This window comes from Coregonus lavaretus (assembly GCF_964263955.1).
Source record: "Coregonus lavaretus genome assembly, chromosome: 6".
Classification (NCBI taxonomy): Eukaryota; Metazoa; Chordata; class Actinopteri; order Salmoniformes; family Salmonidae; genus Coregonus; species Coregonus lavaretus.
In genome coordinates, this window is record NC_139993.1 from 34,726,733 (window position 1) to 34,749,227 (window position 22,495).

Consider the following 22,495-nt stretch of genomic DNA (forward strand, 5'->3'; position numbering starts at 1 on the left):
TGTAGCCCCCAGTATCACTCCTACTCCCCAGGCTCTATCATTTGCTGACTTGTGTAACCGTAAAAGCCTTGGTGTCTTGCATGTTAACATCAGAAGCTTCCTCCCTAAGTTAGCGTTATTCACTGCGTTAGCACACTCTGCCAACCCTGATGTTCTAGCAGTGTCTGAATCCTGGCTTAGGAAGGCCACCAAAAATTCAGAAATGTCCATCCCCAACTACAAAATCTTCCGTCTAGATAGAACTGCCAAAGGGGGCGGAGTTGCAATCTACTGTAGAGATAGCCTGCAGAGCTCTATCATACTATCCAGGTCTGTGCCCAAACAGTTTGAGCTTCTACTTCTAAAAATCCACCTTTCCAGAAATAAGTCACACCCCGGCTGCCCTACAATCTAAACTAGATGCCCTCAATCTCACACAAATTATAAAGGAACCTACCAGGTACAACCCTAAATCCGTAAACATGGGCACCCTCATAGATATCATCCTGACTAATTTACCATCTAAATACACCTCCGCTGTCTTCAACCAGGATCTCAGCGATCACTGCCTCATTGCCTGCGCAGTAATGGGTCCGCGATCAAACGACCACCCCTCATCACTGTCAAACGCTCCCTAAAACACTTCAGCGAGCAGGCCTTTCTAATTGACCTGGCCCGGGTATCCTGGATGGATATTGACCTCATTCCGTCAGTAGAGAATGCCTGGTTGTTCTTCAAAAGTGCTTTCCTCTACATCTTAAATAAGCATGCCCCATTCAAAAAATTCAGAACTAAGAACAGATATAGCCCCTGGTTCACCCCAGACTTGACTGCCCTTGACCAGCACAAAAACATCCTGTGGCGTACTGCATTAGCATCAAACAGCCCCCGCGATATGCAACTTTTCAGGGAAGTCAGGAACCAATATACACAATCAGTTAGGAAAGCAAAGGCTAGCTTTTTCAAACAGAAATTTGCATCCTGTAGCACTAACTCCAAAAAGTTTTGGGACACTAAAGTCCATTGAGAATAAGAGCACCTCCTCCCAGCTGCCCACTGCACTGAGGCTAGGAAACACTGTCACCACCGATAAATCTACGATAATCGAGAATTTCAATAAGCATTTTGCTACGGCTGGCCATGCTTTCCAGCTGAAAGAGCTGCAAAATCTGGACCCAATCTGGACCCTTTCTTTCTAAAATTAGCCGCAGAAATTGTAGCAACCCCTATTACTAGCCTGTTCAACCTCTCTTTCGTATCATCTGAGATCCCCAGAGATTGGAAAGCTGTCGCGGTCATCCCCCTCTTCAAAGGGGGTGACACTCTAGATCCAAACTGTTACAGACCTATATCCATCCTGCCCTGCCTTTCGAAAGTATTTGAAAGCCAAGTTAACAAACAGATCACCAACCATTTCGAATCCCACCGTACCTTCTCCGCTATGCAATCTGGTTTCCGAGCTGGTCATGGGTGCACTTCAGCCACGCTCAAGGTCCTAAACGATATTATAACCGCGATCGATAAAAGACAGTACTGTGCAGCCGTCTTCATCGACCTGGCCAAGGCTTTCTACTCTGTCAATCACCACATTCTTATCGGCAGACTAAATAGCCTTGGTTTCTCAAATGACTGCCTCGCCTGGTTCACCAACTACATCTCAGATAGAGTTCAATGTGTCAAATCGGAGGGCCTGTTGTCTGGACCTCTCTATGGGGGTGCCACAGGGTTCAATTCTCGGGCCGACTCTGTTCTCTGTGTATATCAATGATGTCGCTCTTGCTGCTGGTGACTCTCAGATCCACCTCTACGCAGACAACACCATTTTGTATACATCTGGCCCTTCATTGGACACTCCAACCTCCAAACGAGCTTCAATGCCATACAACACTCCTTCCGTAGCCTCCAACTGCTCTTAAACGCTAGTAAAACTAAATGCATGCTCTTCAATCGAACGCTGCTTGCACCCGCCCGCCCGACTAGAATCACTACTCTCGGCGGGTCTGACTTAGAATATGTGGACAACTACAAATACCTAGGTTTCTGGTTAGACCGTAAACTCTCCTTCCAGACTCACATTAAGCATATCCAATCCAAAGTTAAATCTAGAATCGGCTTCCTATTTCGCAACAAATCCTCCTTCACTCATGCTGCCAAACATGCCCTTGTAAAACTGACTATCCTACCGATCCTTGACTTCGGCGATGTCATTTACAAAATAGCCTCCAACACTCTACTCAGCAAATTGGATGTAGTCTATCACAGTGCCATCCGTTTTGTCACCAAAGCCCCATATACTACCCACCATTGTGACCTGTATGCTCTCGTTGGCTGGCCCTCACTACATATTCGTCGCCAAACCCACTGGCTCCAGGTCATCTATAAATCACTGCTAGGCAAATCCCAGCCTTATCTTAGCTCATTGGTCACCATAGCAACACCCACCCGTAGTATGCGCTCCAGCAGGTATATCTCACTGGTCATCCCCAAAGCCAACACCTCCTTTGGCCGCCATTCCTTCCAGTTCTTTGCTGCTAATGACTGGAACGAACTGCAAAAATCTCTGAAGCTGGAGACTCTTATCTCCCTCACTAACTTTAAGCATCAGTTGTCAGAGCAGCTTACCGATGACTGCACCTGTACACAGCCCATCTGTAATTAGCACACCCAACTACCTCATCCCCATATTGTTATTTATTTTGCTCATTTGCACCCAAGTATCTCTTTTTGCACATCATCTTCTGCACATCTATCACTCCAGTGTTAATACTAAATTGTAATTATTTTGCACTATGGCCTATTTATTGCCTTACACCCATAACTTACTACATTTGCACACACTGTATATAGATTTTCTATTGTGTTATTGACTATGTTTTGTTTATCCCATGTGTAACTCTCTTGTTGTTGTTTTTATTGCACTGCTTTGCTTTATCTTGGCCAGGTCGCAGTTGTAAATGAGAACTTGTTCTCAACTGGCCTACCTGACCTCTGGTGGCATGTCTTGTGGGGTATGCATGGGTGTCTGAGCTGTGTGCCAGTCGTTCAAACAGACAGCTCGGTGCTTTCAACATGTCAACACCTCTCACAAACACAAGCAGTGATTAAGTCAATCTCTCCTCCACTTTGAGCCAGGAGAGATTGACATGCATATTATTAATGTTTGCTCTCTGTGTACATCCAAGGGCCAGCCGTTCTGCCCTGTTTTGAGCCAATTGCAATTTTCCTAAGTCCCTCTTTGTGGCACCTGACCACACGACTGAACAGTAGTCCAGGTGCGATAAAACTAGAGCCTGTAGGACCTGCCTTGTTGATAGTGCTGTTAAGAAGGTAGAGCAGCGCTTTATTATGGACAGACTTCTCCCCATCTTAGCTAATGTTGTATCAATATGTTTTGACCATGACAGTTTACAATCCAGGTTTACTCCAAGCAGTTTAGTCTCCTCAACTTGGTCAATCTCCACATTAGTTATTACACGATTTAATTGATGTTTGGAGTTTAGTGAATGATTTGTTCCAAATACAATGCTTTTAGTTTTAGAAATATTTAGGACTAACTTATTCCTTTCCACCCACTCTGAAACTAACTGCAACTCTTTGTTAAGTGTTGCAGTCATTTCAGTCACTGTAGTAGCTGACATGTATAGTGTTGAGTCTTACGTAGACATTCTGGCTTTACTCAAAGCCAGTGGCATGTCATTAGTAAAGATTGAAAAAAGGAATGGGCCTAGACAGCTGCCCTGGGGAATTCCTGATTCTATCTGGATTATGTTGGAGAGGCTTCCGTTAAATAACACCCTCTGTGTTCTGTTAGACAGGTAACTCTGTATCCACAATATAGCAGGTGGAGTAAAGCCATAACACATATGTTTTTCCAGCAGCAGACTATGATCGATAATGCCAAAAGCCGCACTGAAGTCTAACAAAACAGCCCCCACAATCTTCTTTATCAATTTCTCTCAGCCAATCATCAGTCATTTGTGTAAGTGCTGTGCTTGTTGAATGTCCTTCTCTATAAGCATGCGTTATGTATTTTGTCAAATGGTGAATTAACTTAGAAAAAGTCCTTTCTTTTATCGTCCTTATCTCCCACGCTATATGATATATAAGACAGAAGTCTGTTGGAGAAATTAAAAGCTGAAATTGAAATTAAAACAAACATTTTGCTGGAATAATCAAAATGTGGTATTGGCATGACTTAGGTGTGATTAATCACTGATACCAAAACAAATGACAAAAGATCTCGTTTTAATAAGCCAGTAGCCACACACACACAACTGAATAAAACACGTTTTGTATACAACTAAAAGTTCAAACCATGCATTCATATGTCTTTTAATTGTTATAAAAACATTTTTCATACAAACCACACACTGTGAAATTATTAGCGAACATTCAATCATCACTCTGATTTAAAACAAAAAAACACAGAAATCCCACCTGCCACAAACAAAACGACCCAAAAGTACAGCAGCACGACACCTGTACCTTTCCAACATAATCAGTGGCAATAGGGTATAAATAAGTAAATTCTAATACTAACCGTTGACACTACAATCAGCAACACATTTCAGACCTAGCTTTAAGTTTGTCAAGATTTGTTCTAAGCCTACATCTTAAAAAGGGGCAATCTGCAGTTGCTACATAAATTGTTTTACTTATAAATTAACAATATGTACCCATTGATTCTTGAAGAATAGAACTTATTGCCTCATGAGCTTAGTTCAACTGTCGTACCCCATCAGAACCAAAATATAAGCTTGTTTTACTCCAATGTTTGTAAACAAAGTGTACAGAAACACTATGTAACCTCAAAACAAGGTTAAAACTATCATTTTGATATGGATGTCCTTGCTTCCATAGCTCTGTCTATCAATTTCTCCCTCCCCATCCCTCAGCTTTTACCAAAACAGGGGCGGGGAATTCGCTTCGTTATTGTTTCAACTGCTGATTGCCGCTTTAAGCACACAGTCTGTGAAATGAAGACACAGAGCCAGGTGCGCAGATCGACACGGAACAAGGCCCGTGAAAGCTGTGCATAGTGCCCCGTGTAGCTCTGTTGGTAGAGCATGGCGCTTGCAATGCCAGGGTTGTGGGTTCGTTTCCCACGGGGGGCCAGTATGAAAAAATGTATGCACTCACTAACTGTAAGTCGCTCTGGATAAGAGTGTCTGCTAAATTACTAAAATCAAAAATGTAAATGATTGTTTGGCAGCAAAAAAAATACAGAAAATACTTTGTTCAAACAAATTCAACTAACACACTATGTTGGGACTGAAAGATGGTTGCTAATACAGGTAAGATTTGCCAAATCCAGGCTGGACTGGACTGTTATTCAATGCTACAGATACAGTTGTTTTTATCACCAGTCTACTATTTTGCTGGGAAAAAAATATATCTTATCATTGATTCAAAATCCCTGAGTTACCAGGCACTTAGAATTGTTCAATGAATCCCTCCAATAAACACAGTAACCTATCCTCAGTGCTTTGTTTTAAAGGTGGGTAATTAATGATTAAGGAGAATGGACAGGCGAGGGTCGAGTGGTGATGACTGCTAAATAGAACTCCACGGCTTCATTACAATCAGTACGGTATAGCAGAACTAAAGGACGAAAATAAACAAAGCATCAAGCACTTCTGAAATCAGCCTCTAATAGCAAACTAGGCTGGAAGTAGTGGTACCTTTTTCCCACTAGAAACAGCTCATTTGCAGCATTTAATGATATGTGATGAAACATTTTTTTAAAAGGGTAACACTGGCTTCAAATGCACTTGTTAAAACAGAGAAATGTGACACATGGCAGTTGAACAAAATCCAGTCCCCATTAAACAGGGTCTGACTGGGCCCACAGGACAACAAGGTAGTAGTATTAAGGTGTCCGCATGTCAGAAACCATCACATTCCTTTTGATATCTGTGACACCTTTGTTAGAGTAACAGACACAGGAGCACCCATCCTGTCCATATGTTGTGTTGAGTTTAACTTGCCTGGAACACACTGCATAGAGTCACACTGGGCTGGTGTTAGGTAGGGATTGTGGGTAGTGTAGTCCTCTTCAGTTCTGCATGAGGTACTGGTGGAAGTAAATGCCAAACAGGCTGCTGATGACTTGGCAGGCGGCCACCCACCAGGTGAGGAAGGCAAACAGGCCTCTGAAGAAGAGGGGGGTGAGGACGGAGCGCAGGGCCGAGAAGCCCTCGGTCAGACGGGCCACCGTGGCCTGGATGTCCTCCTCGATGTCCTCCATCCCCTCCTCGTCCTCCTCCAGCCCTGGCAGGACGGGAGAGGCCGTGGGCATTACCAGGGCAGGGGTCACCCCCGGAGCCTGCTCTGCACCACTCCACGAGAAGTCACCTGAGATACAGAAAAGACAGTAGGAACAATGGGTGTTACAATGAGACATTTGAAAAGCACAATTGACATAAAGTTGAAGTCGGAAGTTTACATACACCTTAGCCAAATACATTTAAGCTCAGTTTTTCACAATTCCTGACATTTAATCCTAGTAAAAATTCCCTGTCTTAGGTCAGTTAGGATCACCACTTTATTTTAAGAATGTGAAATGTCAGAATAATAGTAGAGAATGATTTATTTCAGCTTTTATTTATTTCATCACATTCCCAGTGGGTCAGAAGTTTACGTACACTCAATTAGTATTTGGTAGCATTGCCTTTAAATTGTTTAACCTGGGTCAAACGTTTTGGGTAGCCTTCCACAAGCCTCCCACAATAAGTTGGGTGAATTTTGGCCCATTCCTCCTGACAGAGCTGGTGTAACTGAGTCAGGTTTGTAGGCCTCCTTGCTCGCACACGCTTTTTCAGTTCTGCCCACACATTTTCTATAGGATTGAGGTCAGGGCTTTGTGATGGCCACTCCAATTCCTTGACTTTGTTGTCCTTAAGCCATTTTGCCACAACTTTGGAAGTATGCTTGGGGTCATTGTCCATTTGGAAGACCCATTTGCGACCAAGCTTTAACTTTCTGACTGATGTCTTGAGATGTTGCTTCAATATATCCACATAATTTTCCTTCCTCATGATGCCATCTATTTTGTGAAGTGCACCAGTCCCTCCTGCAGCAAAGCACCCCCACAGCATGATGCTGCCACCCCCATGCTTCACAGTTGGGATGGTGTTCTTCGGACTCGTTTTACTGTGGATATAAATACTTTTGCACCCGTTTCCTCCAGCATCTTCACAAGGTCCTTTGCTGTTGTTCTGGGATTGATTTTCACTTTTCGCACCAAAGTACGTTCATCTCTAGGAGACAGAACGCGTCTCCTTCCTGAGCGGTATGACGGCTGCGTGGTCCCATGGTGTTTATACTTGCATACTATTGTTTGTACAGATGAACGTGGTACCTTTAGGCGTTTGGAAATTGCTCCCAAGGATGAACCAGACTTGTGGAGGTCTACAATTATTTTTTTGAGGTCTTAGCTGATTTCTTTTGATTTTCCCATGATGTCAAGCAAAGAGGCACTGAGTTTGAAGGTAGGCCTTGAAATACATCCACAGGTACACCTCCAATTGACTCAAATTATGTCAATTAGCCTATCAGAAGCTTCTAAAGCCATGACATCATTTTCTGGAATTTTCCAAGCTGTTTAAATGCACAGTCAACTTAGTGTATATGTAAACTTCTGACCCACTGGAATTGTGATACAGTGAATTATAAGTGAAATAATCTGTCTGTAAACAATTGTTGGAAAAATTACTTGTGTCATTCACAAAGTAGATGTCCTAACCGACTTGCCAAAACTATAGTTTGTTAACAAGACATTTGTGGAGTGGTTGAAAAACGAGTTAATGGCTCCAACCTAAGTGTATGTAAACTTCCGACTTCAACTGTACATTACATTTCCATGGATCAAGCATTGTGATGAAACTGTTTGTATATTATCATAACTCCATATTGTTTAATTATAGAATGCAGATTCTCAGGATTTACGGAGGGCCACTGAGTGCAACCTAAGGCCTCACTAAAAATCTAATGAGAGTTTGTTGTTTGCATACACAGTTTAGCAGGTGTTATAGCAGCGCAGCGAAATTCTTATGTTACTAGCTCCTGACAACGCAGTCAAATGTCAAACAGCTAAAATGTAAAGAAAAATACAACCAAACAAAGCAAGAAATCAAGAACAGTGGGACGAATCCAATTAACAATCCAAATAGCACTGAAGCTACAGTGCATTCAGAAAGTATTCAGACCCCTTGACTTTTTCCACATTTTGTTATGTTACAGCCTTATTCTACAATTGATTAATTTATTTATTTCCTCATCAATCTACACAAAATACCCCATAATGACAAAGTGAAAACAGGTTTAGACATTTTTGCAAATGTATTAAAAATAAAAAACCTAAATACCTTATTTACATAAGTATTCAGACCCTTTGCTATGAGACTCGAAATTGAGCCCTGTTTCCATTGATCATCCTTCAGATGTTTCTCCAACTTGATTGGAGTCCACCTGTGGTAAATTCAATTGATTGTAAATATTGATCACATTCCTTGTGTATGATCATATATTTTGATACATTGAATGTTAATATTGAGAACCTATGTTATACATTTTTTACCTCGTTTCAGGAATTGATGTCACTGAGCACTGCCCCTATATATAGGACCTTCCACCCCACCTGGGATACGGATGCCTGATGAAGACCTAAGGGTCGAAACGTTGTTATAAATAAATATCACCAGGGAGCATGAGCAGCAGTATGTGGCGTTTTCCTTTCTGTTTTCCAAATTCAATTGATTGGACATGATTTGGAAAGGCACACATCTGTCTATATAAGGTCCCACAGTTGACAGTGCATGTCAGAGCAAAAACCAAGCCATGAGGTTGAAGGAATTGTCCGTAGAGCTCCGAGACAGGATTGTGGTGAGGCACAGATCTGGGGAAGCGTACCAAAAAATGTCTGCAGCATTTAAGGTCCCCAAGAACACAGTGGTCGCCATCATTCTTTAATGGAAGACGTTTGGAACCACCAAGACTCTTCCTAGAGCTGGCCGCCCGGCCAAACTGAGCAATCGGGGGAGAAGGGCCTTGGTCAGGGAGGTGACCAAGAACCCGATGGTCACTCTGACAGAGCTCAAGAGTTCCTCTGTGGGGATGGGAGAACCTTCCAGAAGGACAACCCTCTCTACAGCACTCCAATCAGGCCTTTATGGTAGAGTGGCCAGTAAAAGGCACATGACAGCCTGCTAGGAGTTTGCCAAAAGGCACCTAAAGGACCTTCAGACCATGAGAAACAAGATTCTCTGGTCTGATGAAACCAAGATTGAACTCTTTGGCCTGAATGCCAAGCGTCACGTCTGTAGGAAACCTGGCACCATCCATACGGTGAAGCTTGGTGGTGGCAGCATCATGCTGTGAGGATGGTTTTCAGTGGCAGGGACAGGGAGATTAGTCAGGATTGAGGGAAAGATGAACGGAGCAAAGTACAAAGAGATCCTTGATGAAAACCTGCTCCAGAGCGCTCAGGACCTCAGACTGGGGCAAAGGTTCACCTTCCAAAAGGACAACGACCCTAAGTACACAGCCAAGACAACGCAGGAGTGGCTGAATGTCTCTGAATGTCCTTGAGTGACCCAGCCAGTGCCCGGACTTGAACCTGATCGAACATCTCTGGAGAGACCTGAAAATAGCTGTGCAGCGACGCTCCCCATCCAACCTGACAGAGCTTGAGAGGATCTGCAGAAAAGAATGGAAAAAACTCCCCAAATACAGGTGTGCCAAGCTTGTAGTGTCATACCCAAGAAGACTTGAGGCTGTAATCGCTGCCAAAGGTGCTTCAACAAAGTACTGAGTAAAGGGTATGAATACTTACTTAAAATGTTATATTTCCATTTTCCCAACTTGTTTTTACTTTGTCATTATGGGGTATTGTGTGTAGATTGATGCGGGGAAAAAAACTTTTCATCCATTTTAGAATAAGGCTGTAACGTAACAAAATGTGGAAAAAGTAAAGGGGTCTGAATACTTTCCAAATGCATTGTATACATATGTACATCGGGGGAATTTACACAAGAACAGCTAAGAATGATATGTACAGCAGTAGATATATTAGAGTGAGATATGTGAAGAATCCAGTATAAATAAATAAATATGCAGTGTGTATAAACTAATGAAACTAAAGTACAATGTATAGTAGTAGAAATATTAGAAAAGGCTATGAATAAAAAAGCATTCCCTCAAAGCTAGTTGTTGCCATGTTAGGTACAGCACGTCTTACCCAGGGCCTTCAGAGCCAGGGTGGAGAAGAGGAGGAGCAGAACAGGGACTACGTACTGCAGGGTGACTATGGTCAGGTAGCAGAACACACGGGTTACCTGGAAGGACAACCACATCAAAAGACTCATGGGTTTGGGTTTAATCTGGTTCTCCAAACAACAACGAATTCCTTTAACATGAAAACATTGCGATTTAGATGTGGTGTCGGACCTTCCTCTGGATGTCGATGGCAGCGATGCGCCCTGCCTCCTTCTTCATCTGGTCCACCCACTTCTGAGACAGGTTGAGGTAGGCTTGCAAGTGGTAGCGGGTGAGGGCCAGCCTCAGGCAGCACAGCACCACCACTGTCCACAGACGAACACTGTCAAACACCGCGCTTGACATACTGAGATAACACACACACAGAGGTGATCTGTCAACACTTGGAGAAGGAATCAGCACAAGGGTGCCAAATGGTCACATTTGTAATATTGCATTGGAGTATAGGAAATCAGAGGACACACAGGCGTGGAATACAGCAAGTATACACACACAAACACAGACACACACTTACAGGGTGACTGAGGTCTTCCCCATGGGAGCATTCCCCAGGAAGTCCCTAGCGATGGGTTTGATCCACAACACGATCACGACCACTGGGGCCAGGAAGCTCATGTGCAACAGCAATCTAAGGGAAGCAGAAAACGGCACAACACCCAAACAGTAAGACATTACTAGTCAGTGGAGCCAGTTGGTTATTTTGTTTCACAGTTAAAATCAGTGTTTGTGTGTTCTTACTGGATGAATGGGCGGTCTGAGTTCATCTGGACTGCGTCCAGGTGGGTCTGGGCTAGACGGAGGCCAGGGAAGGCCAGCAAAGCACCAATAAAAGCACAGATGGCAGCCAGACCAAACTTCACAGTCAGTTTGGTCACCGGGACTCTGATGAGAGTCCAAATATAATAGGAAACATTAAGGGGCACATTTGCCAACACAGATCACTAAAAGCATATTGTCAGTCCATGAATGACTGGCTACTATTCTATGGACCCAAGTTGTGATTGACATTTTTGAAAATCAATTTAAACTGTCCAACTAAAAGATACTTACGACCACTCAGCAAAGCCTTGCTGTTTTGCAAAAACCTCAAGGTTGTCAAAAAGACTGTTAAAACCTGCAATACAAAAGCATGAAAAAGCCCAAACTGAAATGATAAAATGAACTAAATAAAACATTGATAAATGTGTTATACATAGCCCAATGGGGCGTGTCGTAGAAGGGGTTAGTGTAGTGGACATACCAGGCTCCAGGCCAAACTCCAGGTAGTCCTCTCTGACCACCAGCACCAGCATGGCCACCAGCAGAGACATGAAGCCAAAGGCCAGGCACACCGAGCGCTCGCCACCCTCGTCAGACCTGAAATAGTGGCCCATCAGGGAGTGGAGGGTTTTCCTGTGAGAGAGAGTTAAGGGAAACACAAGGACAACCGAACAGTCCCACGACAACAAAACAGCTCCAATTAAGGAGGAGCACAATATTGAGGCATCTGAATATTTCTGGCACAGTGCATGTTTGGGTTATTCATTTACCAGGGGCCCACTTTGTAGAAAGTGACACTAAAACTGTTTTTACATGGTAATAACATTGGCAAGTACAATGAGTACAACTTCAGTCTAAGTTGACATTGTAACATAATACTTAGAGCTATTTTCTTAGGAATAGGTTATAATATTAATTTTCAAAATTGTAATACAATTGTGGGCTTCCAGAGTGAGGGTGAACTGAAGGATACAGGCAACAGAGAACGGTCAGCACACACCAGATGGCCCCAACGTGGACCTCCTTGGCGGGGTCCACTACACAGAAGTAGCCCTCAGTGAAAAGGTAGATGCCCATGGCATACACTGCAAAGTCAATCAACCACTGGTACTCCAGGAAGAATCGCAGTACTGAGAATAGGAAAGAAGAGGCAAATCAGAAACATTGTAAGGAAACGATAAGGCCTAAAATACAAAGCCAGCAAAGGCTTGGAGGGCATTTCAGTCTGCAGTAGCTGTGAAAAAACAGCTAGCTGGAGCTCGTCTGAGTGGTTTCCTTTCCCCTATACTGTGGCTTGAATTTACATTTACATCATTTAGCAGATGCTCTTATCCAGAGCGATTTACAAATTGGTGCATTCAACTTATGATAGCAAGTGGGACAACCACTTTTTTTAAATAATTTTTTTATGGGGGGGTGGGGGAAGAAGGATTACTTTATACTATTCCAGGTATTCCTTAAGGAGGTAGGGTTTCAAGTGTCTCCGGAAGGTGGTCAGTGACTCCACTGTCCTGGTGTCGTGGGGGAGCTTGTTCCACCATTGGGGTGCCAGAGCAGCGAATAGCTTTGACTGGGCTGAGCGGGAACTGTGCTTCCATAGAGGTAGGGGGGCTAGCAGGCCAGAGGTGGATGAACGTAGTGCCCTCGTTTGGGTGTAGGGTCTGATCAGAGCCTGAAGGTAAGGAGGTGCCGTTCCCCTCACAGCTCCGTAGGCAAGCACCATGGTCTTGTAGTAGATGCGAGCCTCAACTGGAAGCCAGTGGAGTGTGCGGAGGAGCGGGGTGACATGAGAGAACTTGGGAAGGTTGAACACCAGACGGGCTGCAGCGTTCTGGCTAAGTTGAAGGGGTTTAATGGCACAGGCAGGGAGCCCAGCCAACAGCGAGTTGCAGTAATCCAGACGGGAGATGACAAGTGCCTGGATTAGGACCTGTGCCGCTTTCTGTGTAAGGTAGGGTTGTACTCTGTGAATGTTGTAGAGCATGAACCTGCAGGATCGGGTCACCACTTTGATGTTAGCGGAGAACGACAGGGTATTGTCCAGGGTCACACCAAGGTTCTTTGCACTCTGGGAGGAGGACACAATGGAGATGTCAACCGTGATGGCGAGATCATGGAGCGGGCAGTCCTTCCCCGGGAGGAAGAGCAGCTCCGTCTTGCCGAGGTTCAGCTTGAGGTGGTGATCCGACATCCACACTGATATGTCTGCCAGACATGCAGAGATGCGAGTCGCCACCTGGTTTTCAGAAGAGGGAAAGCTTGCGAAGGTATTCACCCCACTTGGCATTATTCCTAAATTATTTTGTTGCCTTACAACCTGGAATTAAAATAGATTTTTGGGGGGTTTGTATCATTTGATTTACACAACATGCCCTCAAGAATTTCCCTGTATTTAGCGCCATCCATCATTCCTTCAATTCTGACCAGTTTTCCAGTCCCTGCCGATGAAAAACATCCCCACAGCATGATGCTGCCACCACCATGCTTCACTGTGGGGATGGTGTTCTCAGGGAGATGGGTTTGCGCCAGACATAGCGTTTTCCTTGATGGCAAAAAAGCTCAATTTTAGTCTCATCTGACCAGAGTACCTTCTTCCATATATTTGGGGAGTCTCCCACATGCCTTTTGGCGAACACCAAACGTGTTCGCTTATATATATTTTTTTTAAGTAATGGCTTTTTCTGGCCACTCTTCCGTAAAGCCCAGCTCTATGGAGTGTACGGCTTAAAGTGGTCCTATGGACAGATACTCCAATCTCCGCTGTGGAGCTTTGCAGCTCCTTCAGGGTTATCTTTGGTTTCTTTGTTGCCTCTCTGATTAATGCCCTCCTTGCCTGGTCAGTGAGTTTTGGTGGGCGACCCTCTCTTTGCAGGTTTGTTGTGGTGCCATATTCTTTCAAATTTTTAATAATGGATTTAATGGTGCTCCGTGGGATGTTAAAAGTTTCTGATTTGTTTAAATAACCCAACCCTGATCTCTACTTCTCCACAACCTGTTTGGAGAGCTCCTTGGTCTTCATGGTGCCGCTTGCTTGGTGGTGCCCCTTGCTTAGTGGTGTTGCAGACTCTGGGGCCTTTCAGAACAGGTGTATACAGTTTCGAGAACAAGTATTTGATACACTGCCGATTTTGCAGGTTTTCCTACTTACAAAGCATGTAGAGGTCTGTAATTTTTATCATAGGTACACTTCAACTGTGAGAGACGGAATCTAAAACAAAAATCCAGAAAATCACATTGTATGATTTTTAAGTAATTAATTTGCATTTTATTGCATGACATAAGTATTTGATCACCTACCAACCAGTAAGAATTCCGGCTCTCACAGACCTGTTAGTTTTTCTTTAAGAAGCCCTCCTGTTCTCCACTCATTACCTGTATTAACTGCACCTGTTTGAACTCGTTACCTGTATAAAAGACACCTGTCCACACACACTCAATCAAACAGACTCCAACTTCTCCACAATGGCCAAGACCAGAGAGCTGTGTAAGGACATCAGGGATAAAATTGTAGACCTGCACAAGGCTGGGATGGGCTACAGGACAATAGGCAAGCAGCTTGGTGAGAAGGCAACAACTGTTGGCGCAATTATTAGAAAATGGAAGAAGTTCAAGATGACGGTCAATCACCCTCGGTCTGGGGCTCCATGCAAGATCTCACCTCGTGGGGCATCAATGATCATGAGGAAGGTGAGGGATCAGCCCAGAACTACACGGCAGGACCTGGTCAATGACCTGAAGAGAGCTGGGACCACAGTCTCTAAGAAAACCATTAGTAACACACTACGCCGTCATGGATTAAAATCCTGCAGCGCACGCAAGGTCCCCCTGCTCAAGCCAGCACATGTCCAGGCCCGTCTGAAGTTTGCCAATGACCATCTGGATGATCTAGAGGAGGAATGGGAGAAGGTCATGTGGTCTGATGAGACAAAAATAGAGCTTTTTGGTCTAAATTCCACTCGCCGTGTTTGGAGGAAGAAGAAGGATGAGTACAACCCCAAGAACACCATCCCAACCGTGAAGCATGGAGGTGGAAACATCATTCTTTGGGGATGCTTTTCTGCAAAGGGGACAGGACGACTGCACCGTATTGAGGGGGGATGGATGGGGCCATGTATCGCGAGATCTTGGCCAACAACCTCCTTCCCTCAGTAAGAGCATTGAAGATGGGTCGTGGCTGGGTCTACCAGCATGACAACGACCCGAAACACACAGCCAGGGCAACTAAGGAGTGGCTCCGTAAGAAGCATCTCAAGGTCCTGGAGTGGCCTAGCCAGTCTCCAGACCTGAACCCAATAGAAAATATTTGGAGGGAGCTGAAAGTCCGTATTGCCCAGCGACAGCCCCGAAACCTGAAGGATCTGGAGAAGGTCTGTATGGAGGAGTGGGCCAAAATCCCTGCTGCAGTGTGTGCAAACCTCCCGAGTGGCGCAGTGGTCTAAGGCACTGCATCGTAGTGCTAGCTGTGCCACTAGAGATCCTGGTTCGAATCCAGGCTCTGTCGTAGCCGGCCGCGACCGGGAGACCCATGGGGCGGCGCACAATTGGCCCAGCGTCGTCCAGGGTATGGGAGGGAATGGCTGGCAGGGATGTAGCTCAGTTGGTAGAGCATGGCGTTTGCAACGCCAGGGTTGTGGGTTCGTTTCCCATGGGGGGCCAGTATGAAAAAATATATATATAATAATAATTTTAAAAAATATATATATATATATATATATATGTATGCACTCACTAACTGTAAGTCGCTCTGGATAAGAGAGTCTGCTAAATGACTAAAATGTAATGTAAATGTAGTCAAGACCTACAGGAAACATATGATCTCTGTAATTGAAAACAAAGGTTTCTGTACCAAATATTAAGTTCTACTTTTCTGATGTATCAAATACTTACAGTGGGGGAAAAAAAGTATTTAGTCAGCCACCAATTGTGCAAGTTCTCCCACTTAAAAAGATGAGAGAGGCCTGTAATTTTCATCATAGGTACACGTCAACTATGACAGACAAAATGAGGGGAAAAAATCCAGAAAATCACATTGTAGGATTTTTTCTGATTTTATTTGCAAATTATGGTGGAAAATAAGTATTTGGTCAATAACAAAAGTTTCTCAATACTTTGTTATATACCCTTTGTTGGCAATGACACAGGTCAAACGTTTTCTGTAAGTCTTCACAAGGTTTTCACACACTGTTGCTGGTATTTTGGCCCATTCCTCCATGCAGATCTCCTCAAGAGCAGTGATGTTTTGGAGCTGTCGCTGGGCAACACAGACTTTCAACTCCCTCCAAAGATTGTCTATGGGGTTGAGATCTGGAGACTGGCTAGGCCACTCCAGGACCTTGAAATGCTTCTTACGAAGCCACTCCTTCGTTGCCTGGGCGGTGTGTTTGGGATCATTGTCATGCTGAAAGACCCAGCCACGTTTCATCTTCAATGCCCTTGCTGATGGAAGGAGGTTTTCACTCAAAATCTCACGATACATGGCCCCATTCATTCTTTCCTTTACACGGATCAGTCGTCCTGGTCCCTTTGCAGAAAAACAGCCCCAAAGCATGATGTTTCCACCCCCAAGCTTCACAGTAGGTATGGTGTTCTTTGGATGCAACTCAGCATTCTTTGTCCTCCAAACACAACGAGTTGAGTTTTTACCAAAAAGTTATATTTTGGTTTCATCTGACCATATGACATTCTCCCAATCCTCTTCTGGATCATCCAAATGCACTCTAGCAAACTTCAGACGGGCCTGGACATGTACTGGCTTAAGCAGGGGGACACGTCTTGCACTGCAGGATTTGAGTCCCTGGCGGCGTAGTGTGTTACTGATGGTAGGCTTTGTTACTTTGGTCCCAGCTCTCTGCAGGTCATTCACTAGGTCCCCCCATGTGGTTCTGGGATTTTTGCTCACCGTTCTTGTGATCATTTTGACCCCACGGGGTGAGATCTTGCGTGGAGCCCCAGATCGAGGGAGATTATCAGTGGTCTCGTATGTCTTCCATTTCCTAATAATTGCTCCCACAGTTGATTTTTTCAAACCAAGCTGCTTACCTATTGCAGATTCAGTCTTCCCAGCCTGGTGCAGGTCTACAATTTTGTTTCTGGTGTCCTTTGACAGCTCTTTGGTCTTGGCCATAGTGGAGTTTGGAGTGTGACTGTTTGAGGTTGTGGACAGGTGTCTTTTATACTGATAACAAGTTCAAACAGGTGCCATTAATACAGGTGGAGTGGAGGACAGAGGAGCCTCTTAAAGAAGAAGTTACAGGTCTGTGAGAGCCAGAAATCTTGCTTGTTTGTAGGTGACCAAATACTTATTTTCCACCATAATTTGCAAATAAATTCATAAAAAATCCTACAATGTGATTCTCTGGAATTTTTTTCCTCAATTTGTCTGTCATAGTTGACGTGTACCTATGATGAAAATTACAGGCCTCTCATCTGCACAATTGGTGGCTGACTAATTACTTTTTTTCCCCACTGCATGTCATGCAATAAAATGCAAATTAATTACTTAAAAATCATACAATGTGATTTTCTGGATTTTTTTTTTGATTCCGTCTCTCACAGTTGAAGTGTACCTATGATAAAAGATTACAGACCTCTACATGCTTTGTAAGTAGGAAAACCTGCAAAATCAGCAGTGTATCAAATACTTGTTCACCCCACTGTATATACTGAAATCATGTGACAGATCATGTGACACTTAGATTGCACACAGGTGGACTTTATTTAACTAATTATGTGACTTCTGAAGGTAATTGTTTGCACCAGATCTTATTTAGGGGCTTCATAGCAAAAGGGGTGAATACATATGCACGCACCACTATTTTTGAAATAAGTACTTTTTTTCATTTCACTTCACCCATTTTGACTATTTTGTGTATGTCCATTACATGAAATCCAAATAAAATCAATTTAAATTACAGGTTGTAATGCAACAAAATAGGAAAAATGAACAGTTTTACAATGCATTGTAGAACCACAAGTCTATTCCTAATTGTTTCACAAAGATTACTTCTATGATATGTGTGTGTGCGTGCAACTGTGTGGTGGTGATCAAGAGATAATACAACTCTGGATATGGACACATCTGCCTTGTTCTTTCCGGACAGCCTGTAGCGAGTCAGAACCTTAACAATCAGCATTAAGTACTAGCAGGTGAGGGTATTCACAGCCGACCGCTCAGACGATTTTTCATGGTCCTTCGAATCTCTGGATTCTGACCTAGTGATGGTGTACCAGTCCACTGTACCAGTCCACTCAGTCCACTGCTCCGCCAGGCTATAAGTTCTCTGCACCACTAGGTCTGCAGCCTCTGCCCTCAGTCGGCAAGCAGTCAGCTCAGTGCTACATGCCAAACCCCTTATCCTAGTTCTAGGCCCTCTAGGTGTGCAGTCCCTGCCTCTAGCCAGTTCACAGCCTGTCCTAGCGCTAGGCTGCAAGTTCCCTGCTCAGCTAGGTTTGCAGCCTCCCGCTATTCCTGGCTTGCAGTCCTCAGTCTTGGTTTCAAGTCCCCTGCCCTGTCAGGTCCAAAGTTTCCTGCCCTACTAGACCCTCAGCCCTCTGACCTGGGGGACCACCGTTCCCTGACCCAGGATGGCTGCTGTCTTCAGTTCTGGGGGGCCGCCCAACTCCTGCACTGGACGACCCTCCATTCGTCACACCTCGAAGACCACCTGACTTAGTCTCCGGGGCCTAGCCTGCCCCTGTCTCCGGATCGTCTAAAGTTGGTACAGCCGATCTACCAACTTCTGTCTGTAACGTCCAAACTGTTTGGGCTACAGACTAATATTACCCTCTGTGCAAATGTGAGACTCTCACGAACATGCACGTCGGTTGTTTTGATCTAGGACGCCCACAGGCCTCACAAGATTCGTCTGAAGGTCCCCCGGTACCAGTTGAAAAAAATGAATGGAAGTATATATGGAGACTGTTTAATGCCAAAAATATGGGGTGTCAAAATAAATGTCATATATCTCTCAGATATAGGAGAGACACTTCAGAACAGTTTTCAGCCAATCAGTGGGCTTGGACACGCATGTGGACACTGCACCTGCCAGTTCTAGCAACTTCACAAGAAGAGGACACAGGTTTTGGCTGGTGACCAAGTTTACTCTTTACTCTTGGAACATTGTGCACGCATCCAAGAAAGTAAGTTGTGGGGTCTACTACTGGGGTTTTATGCTGTTTAACAATGCTTATCTATTTATAGTTGCTTATAGTTACTTTCCTCCATTTGTAATTGTAGTACTATTGTTATTCTGCAGCCAATTCCCTTGTATATTTAGGATGGCCTACTGGTGGTGCAAATCGTGTATATCATTATTGCATTGCTTGCATGAGTATTTATGCACAATATGTTCGTTTAGAAATGGTTATTGTATAGCTTGTAATGTTTGCACATTCTACCGCTGCGCATTCATGGTTTGCGCTAGTGCTATGCCATGGCGAGTTTCTAGAAGTTTCGGAAGGTCCTCGAAGCTTGCGCATGCACAGTCTGATGTACGACTCTATGGCACCAGAGAGATCAGATAAGATCTACATCAGGCCAGAGAGAGAGGGCTATAAATCGTGCCTGTCCCGAGTAATTAGTTCTCTCTCTCTCTGCTATGTGTGTATGTAATGCCATTATGTACAGATCCTGTTGTATTGCTGCATTACTATAGTAGATCTTATCTCGTCTGTCTCTGGACCCACAGTTGTACATCAGACTGTGCATGTGCAAGCATCGAGGACCGTCTCTGAAACTTCTATCAGGTTCTAGCACTAGCGCGAACCATGAATGCACAGTGGTAGAATGTGCATACACTGCAAGCTACACTATAATAATTTCTAAACTAACATATTGTGCATAAATACTTATGCAAGCAATGCAATAATGATATACACAATATGCACCAGCGTAAGGCCATCTGAAATATTCAAGGGAATTAGCTGCAGGATAACAGTAGTACTACAATACAGTTACAAATGTAGGAAAGTAAATATAAACAGCTAAGCATCGCTAAACGGCATAAAAGTAGTAGTAGACCCCACAACTTACTTTCTTGAGTAAACAGTAAACTTGGTCACCAGCCAAAACTTGTGTTCTCTTCTTGCGACGTCAATAAAACTCGGAGCTACAACGGGCGGGTGCAGTGGCCACATGCGTGTCCAACCCCACTGATTGGCCGAAAACAAAGGGATGTGATTGACAGCTAAGATGGAGAGATATCCACCCTAAAGGGACTGTGGGGAAAGTCCTAAACACAGGCATGGCCTTTTTTTTTACAAGTAGTGCTTTTGTTTATTTACCAAGGGCATCAAGGACGCCGACCGGAGCTTTTTCTAAGTGAAGGTCGATGTCCTTGGGAACTGTGAGAGGCTTGTTGTCCCCATTCTGTCTCCTACAAAACAGAAGTAGTCAGCAAATCTTCCCTTTAACAGCCGTCTACTATCATAACAGTGATACACAGGCAGCAGACACCAGTTGTACTGTATCATCATGCCCCCTCCCACCTGTCTCTCTTGCTGGGCTTGCTGGGCATCTGTTTTCCAGCTAGGGCACACAGCTCTCCCTCAGAGGGGTGTTTGAACCGGAACAGGCTGAAAGGATCAAGTTAGATTTGTTTAAAAATATATATACACCGCAAGTAAGTTATTAGCTAGTAGTAGGGTCACAGTTGTTCTTTCAAATCAATTTACAATGATAAGGGCTAAGAGTTTATCATGACCATACCAGGAATGTCAGACCCTTACCATGATGTCTACATTATCAAGACGTCTCTACACCCCATCTCCAAAGCCACTTCTGTATATGACATTTGTGTACGTGACTTTACCTGCCATTGCACAGGAGCCAGCGGGCAAAGGAACAGTGTGGAGCCATTCTCTGCATGATGCTAGCAGCCAGCAAGCTGACCACCAGCTGCACTCCAATCAGCGCCTGGTCAGTGAGAAACACACATATACACACTATTGGTTAATCAAACTAAAGTACAAAAATTTGTCAACACAACTTTTATAGACAGCCAACATGGAGTTTCCCGATTAATCAGCTGCTGTGCATCTCAAAGGAGTCTCTACTAACGTTACATCTGTCAGAGGGTGGGGGGCGCACTTCCTACAGTGTCAAGTCATTCAACTTTTCAAGGAAGAAACCAAATCCTCTAAAGCCAAGGAAAGAAATTGCCCAAGATAGCAACGACAAGGGGAAAAGTGGCTGTGAAGGTTGAAGGTAACCATCCATGATAGCAGCCCAAGCAAGCTGGCTAACTTGTGCAACGTGTACATGCTACTAGTAAAATGAATGGAAATAGCTATTTATGCTGCTAGCTAACTTCAAACTGACACGCAGACAGCTATCAACTTGTAGGGAACCCGAAGCAGCAACTGTAACTGGAGAACTATAGCTAGCTAACTACAGGTAGCTCATAATGCTAAGCTAGCTAGCTAGGCTAACTATTTTGTAGTCAGAGACGTGTAGCAGTGGCTAAAAGCTAGCTACAAGCATTTAGCTAGCGAAACTTTACATGCTGGGTGCAAGTGGCTACAGCAAAACATTTAGCTACTCACCATCTCTTCAATTATCTGAAGTTTATTTTCGTAGTGTTAGCTACACACGCGTGTACGTAGCTTCAGTGTCTTGACAGCTGATGACATGTGAAACTCGGGCTGCGTTCAGTACATAAAAACGTAATAGAACGTTCAATTGAACGGAAACAGCGCCGTACTGAACGACCAGTTGAAAACGGGGAGGGGTTGGTTGGGTTGTGGGTTCAACCGTCGCTCATTGCTTCAAGCCACACCCGGAGCACCCACCGACGGGGCAAACGTATCTCAAAGTCTGTTCAAGAACATACAATAACGTTTTGGAAAAACGTGCGTTCAGAACAAACCGTTCTGCAACGTAGCAAACGTTCAAGTGAACTGAACGCACGCCCGGATTTGTGTTCCATGAACCTCAGTAAAACAAGCGTTTTCATTGGATCGAATAGATGTCTGTTGACGATTTCATTGGATATTCAAAACATGGTGGAAGATGTCCAGTAAAACATATTCCTCGGTCACAATGGCTGTGTTCAAGAGCATCAAAACCGTGATGTATCATGGGTAAATTGTTACTGACTGATCTACAAAAAATATTGAGTAGTTATTTAGGATGCAAGGTGATTTGTAGATCAGTCAGTCTCGACTCTCCTTTAAAGTCGTCTGCAATGTCGAACGCACCAAATAACATTAATAATGTATTTTCTCATGGACAAAATAAATTGTTTCACCTGCTTAGCAATAAAAAGCAGTGGTGGAAAACGTACCCAATTGTCATACTTGAGTAAAAGTAAAGATAGCTTAATAGAAAATGACTCAAGTAAAAGTGAAAGTCACACAGTAAAGTACTACTTGAGTAAAAGTCCAAAGTATTTGGTTTTAAATATACTTAAGTATCAAAAGTAAATGTAATTGCTAAAATATACTTAAGTATCAAAGTAAAAGTATAAATCATTTCAAATTTCTT

At 43.9% G+C, this 22,495-nt stretch overlaps 1 protein-coding gene across 2 annotated transcripts; it reads right to left on the reverse strand.

Annotated features, from left to right (window-relative positions):
- Window positions 1-4,207: 4,207 nt before the first annotated feature.
- On the reverse strand, window positions 4,208-21,643 carry tmem161a (transmembrane protein 161A). 2 transcript variants are annotated; one of them, XM_084163964.1, is made up of 13 exons: window positions 21,556-21,643; window positions 20,823-20,926; window positions 20,500-20,586; window positions 20,296-20,387; window positions 11,987-12,143; window positions 11,495-11,646; window positions 11,305-11,368; window positions 10,993-11,136; window positions 10,769-10,882; window positions 10,426-10,600; window positions 10,217-10,313; window positions 8,558-8,643; window positions 8,364-8,448 (listed from the first exon to the last, which is right to left on the reverse strand). In XM_084163964.1, exons 1-12 carry the CDS (start codon window positions 21,556-21,558, stop codon window positions 8,564-8,566), a joined length of 1,269 nt encoding a protein of 422 aa, XP_084020090.1. In that variant the 5' UTR covers window positions 21,559-21,643; the 3' UTR covers window positions 8,364-8,448; window positions 8,558-8,563. The 2 variants fall into 2 exon arrangements, with proteins under 2 accessions (XP_084020089.1, XP_084020090.1); XM_084163963.1 differs by lacking the exons at window positions 8,364-8,448; window positions 8,558-8,643 and adding an exon at window positions 4,208-6,333.
- Window positions 21,644-22,495: the final 852 nt, after the last annotated feature.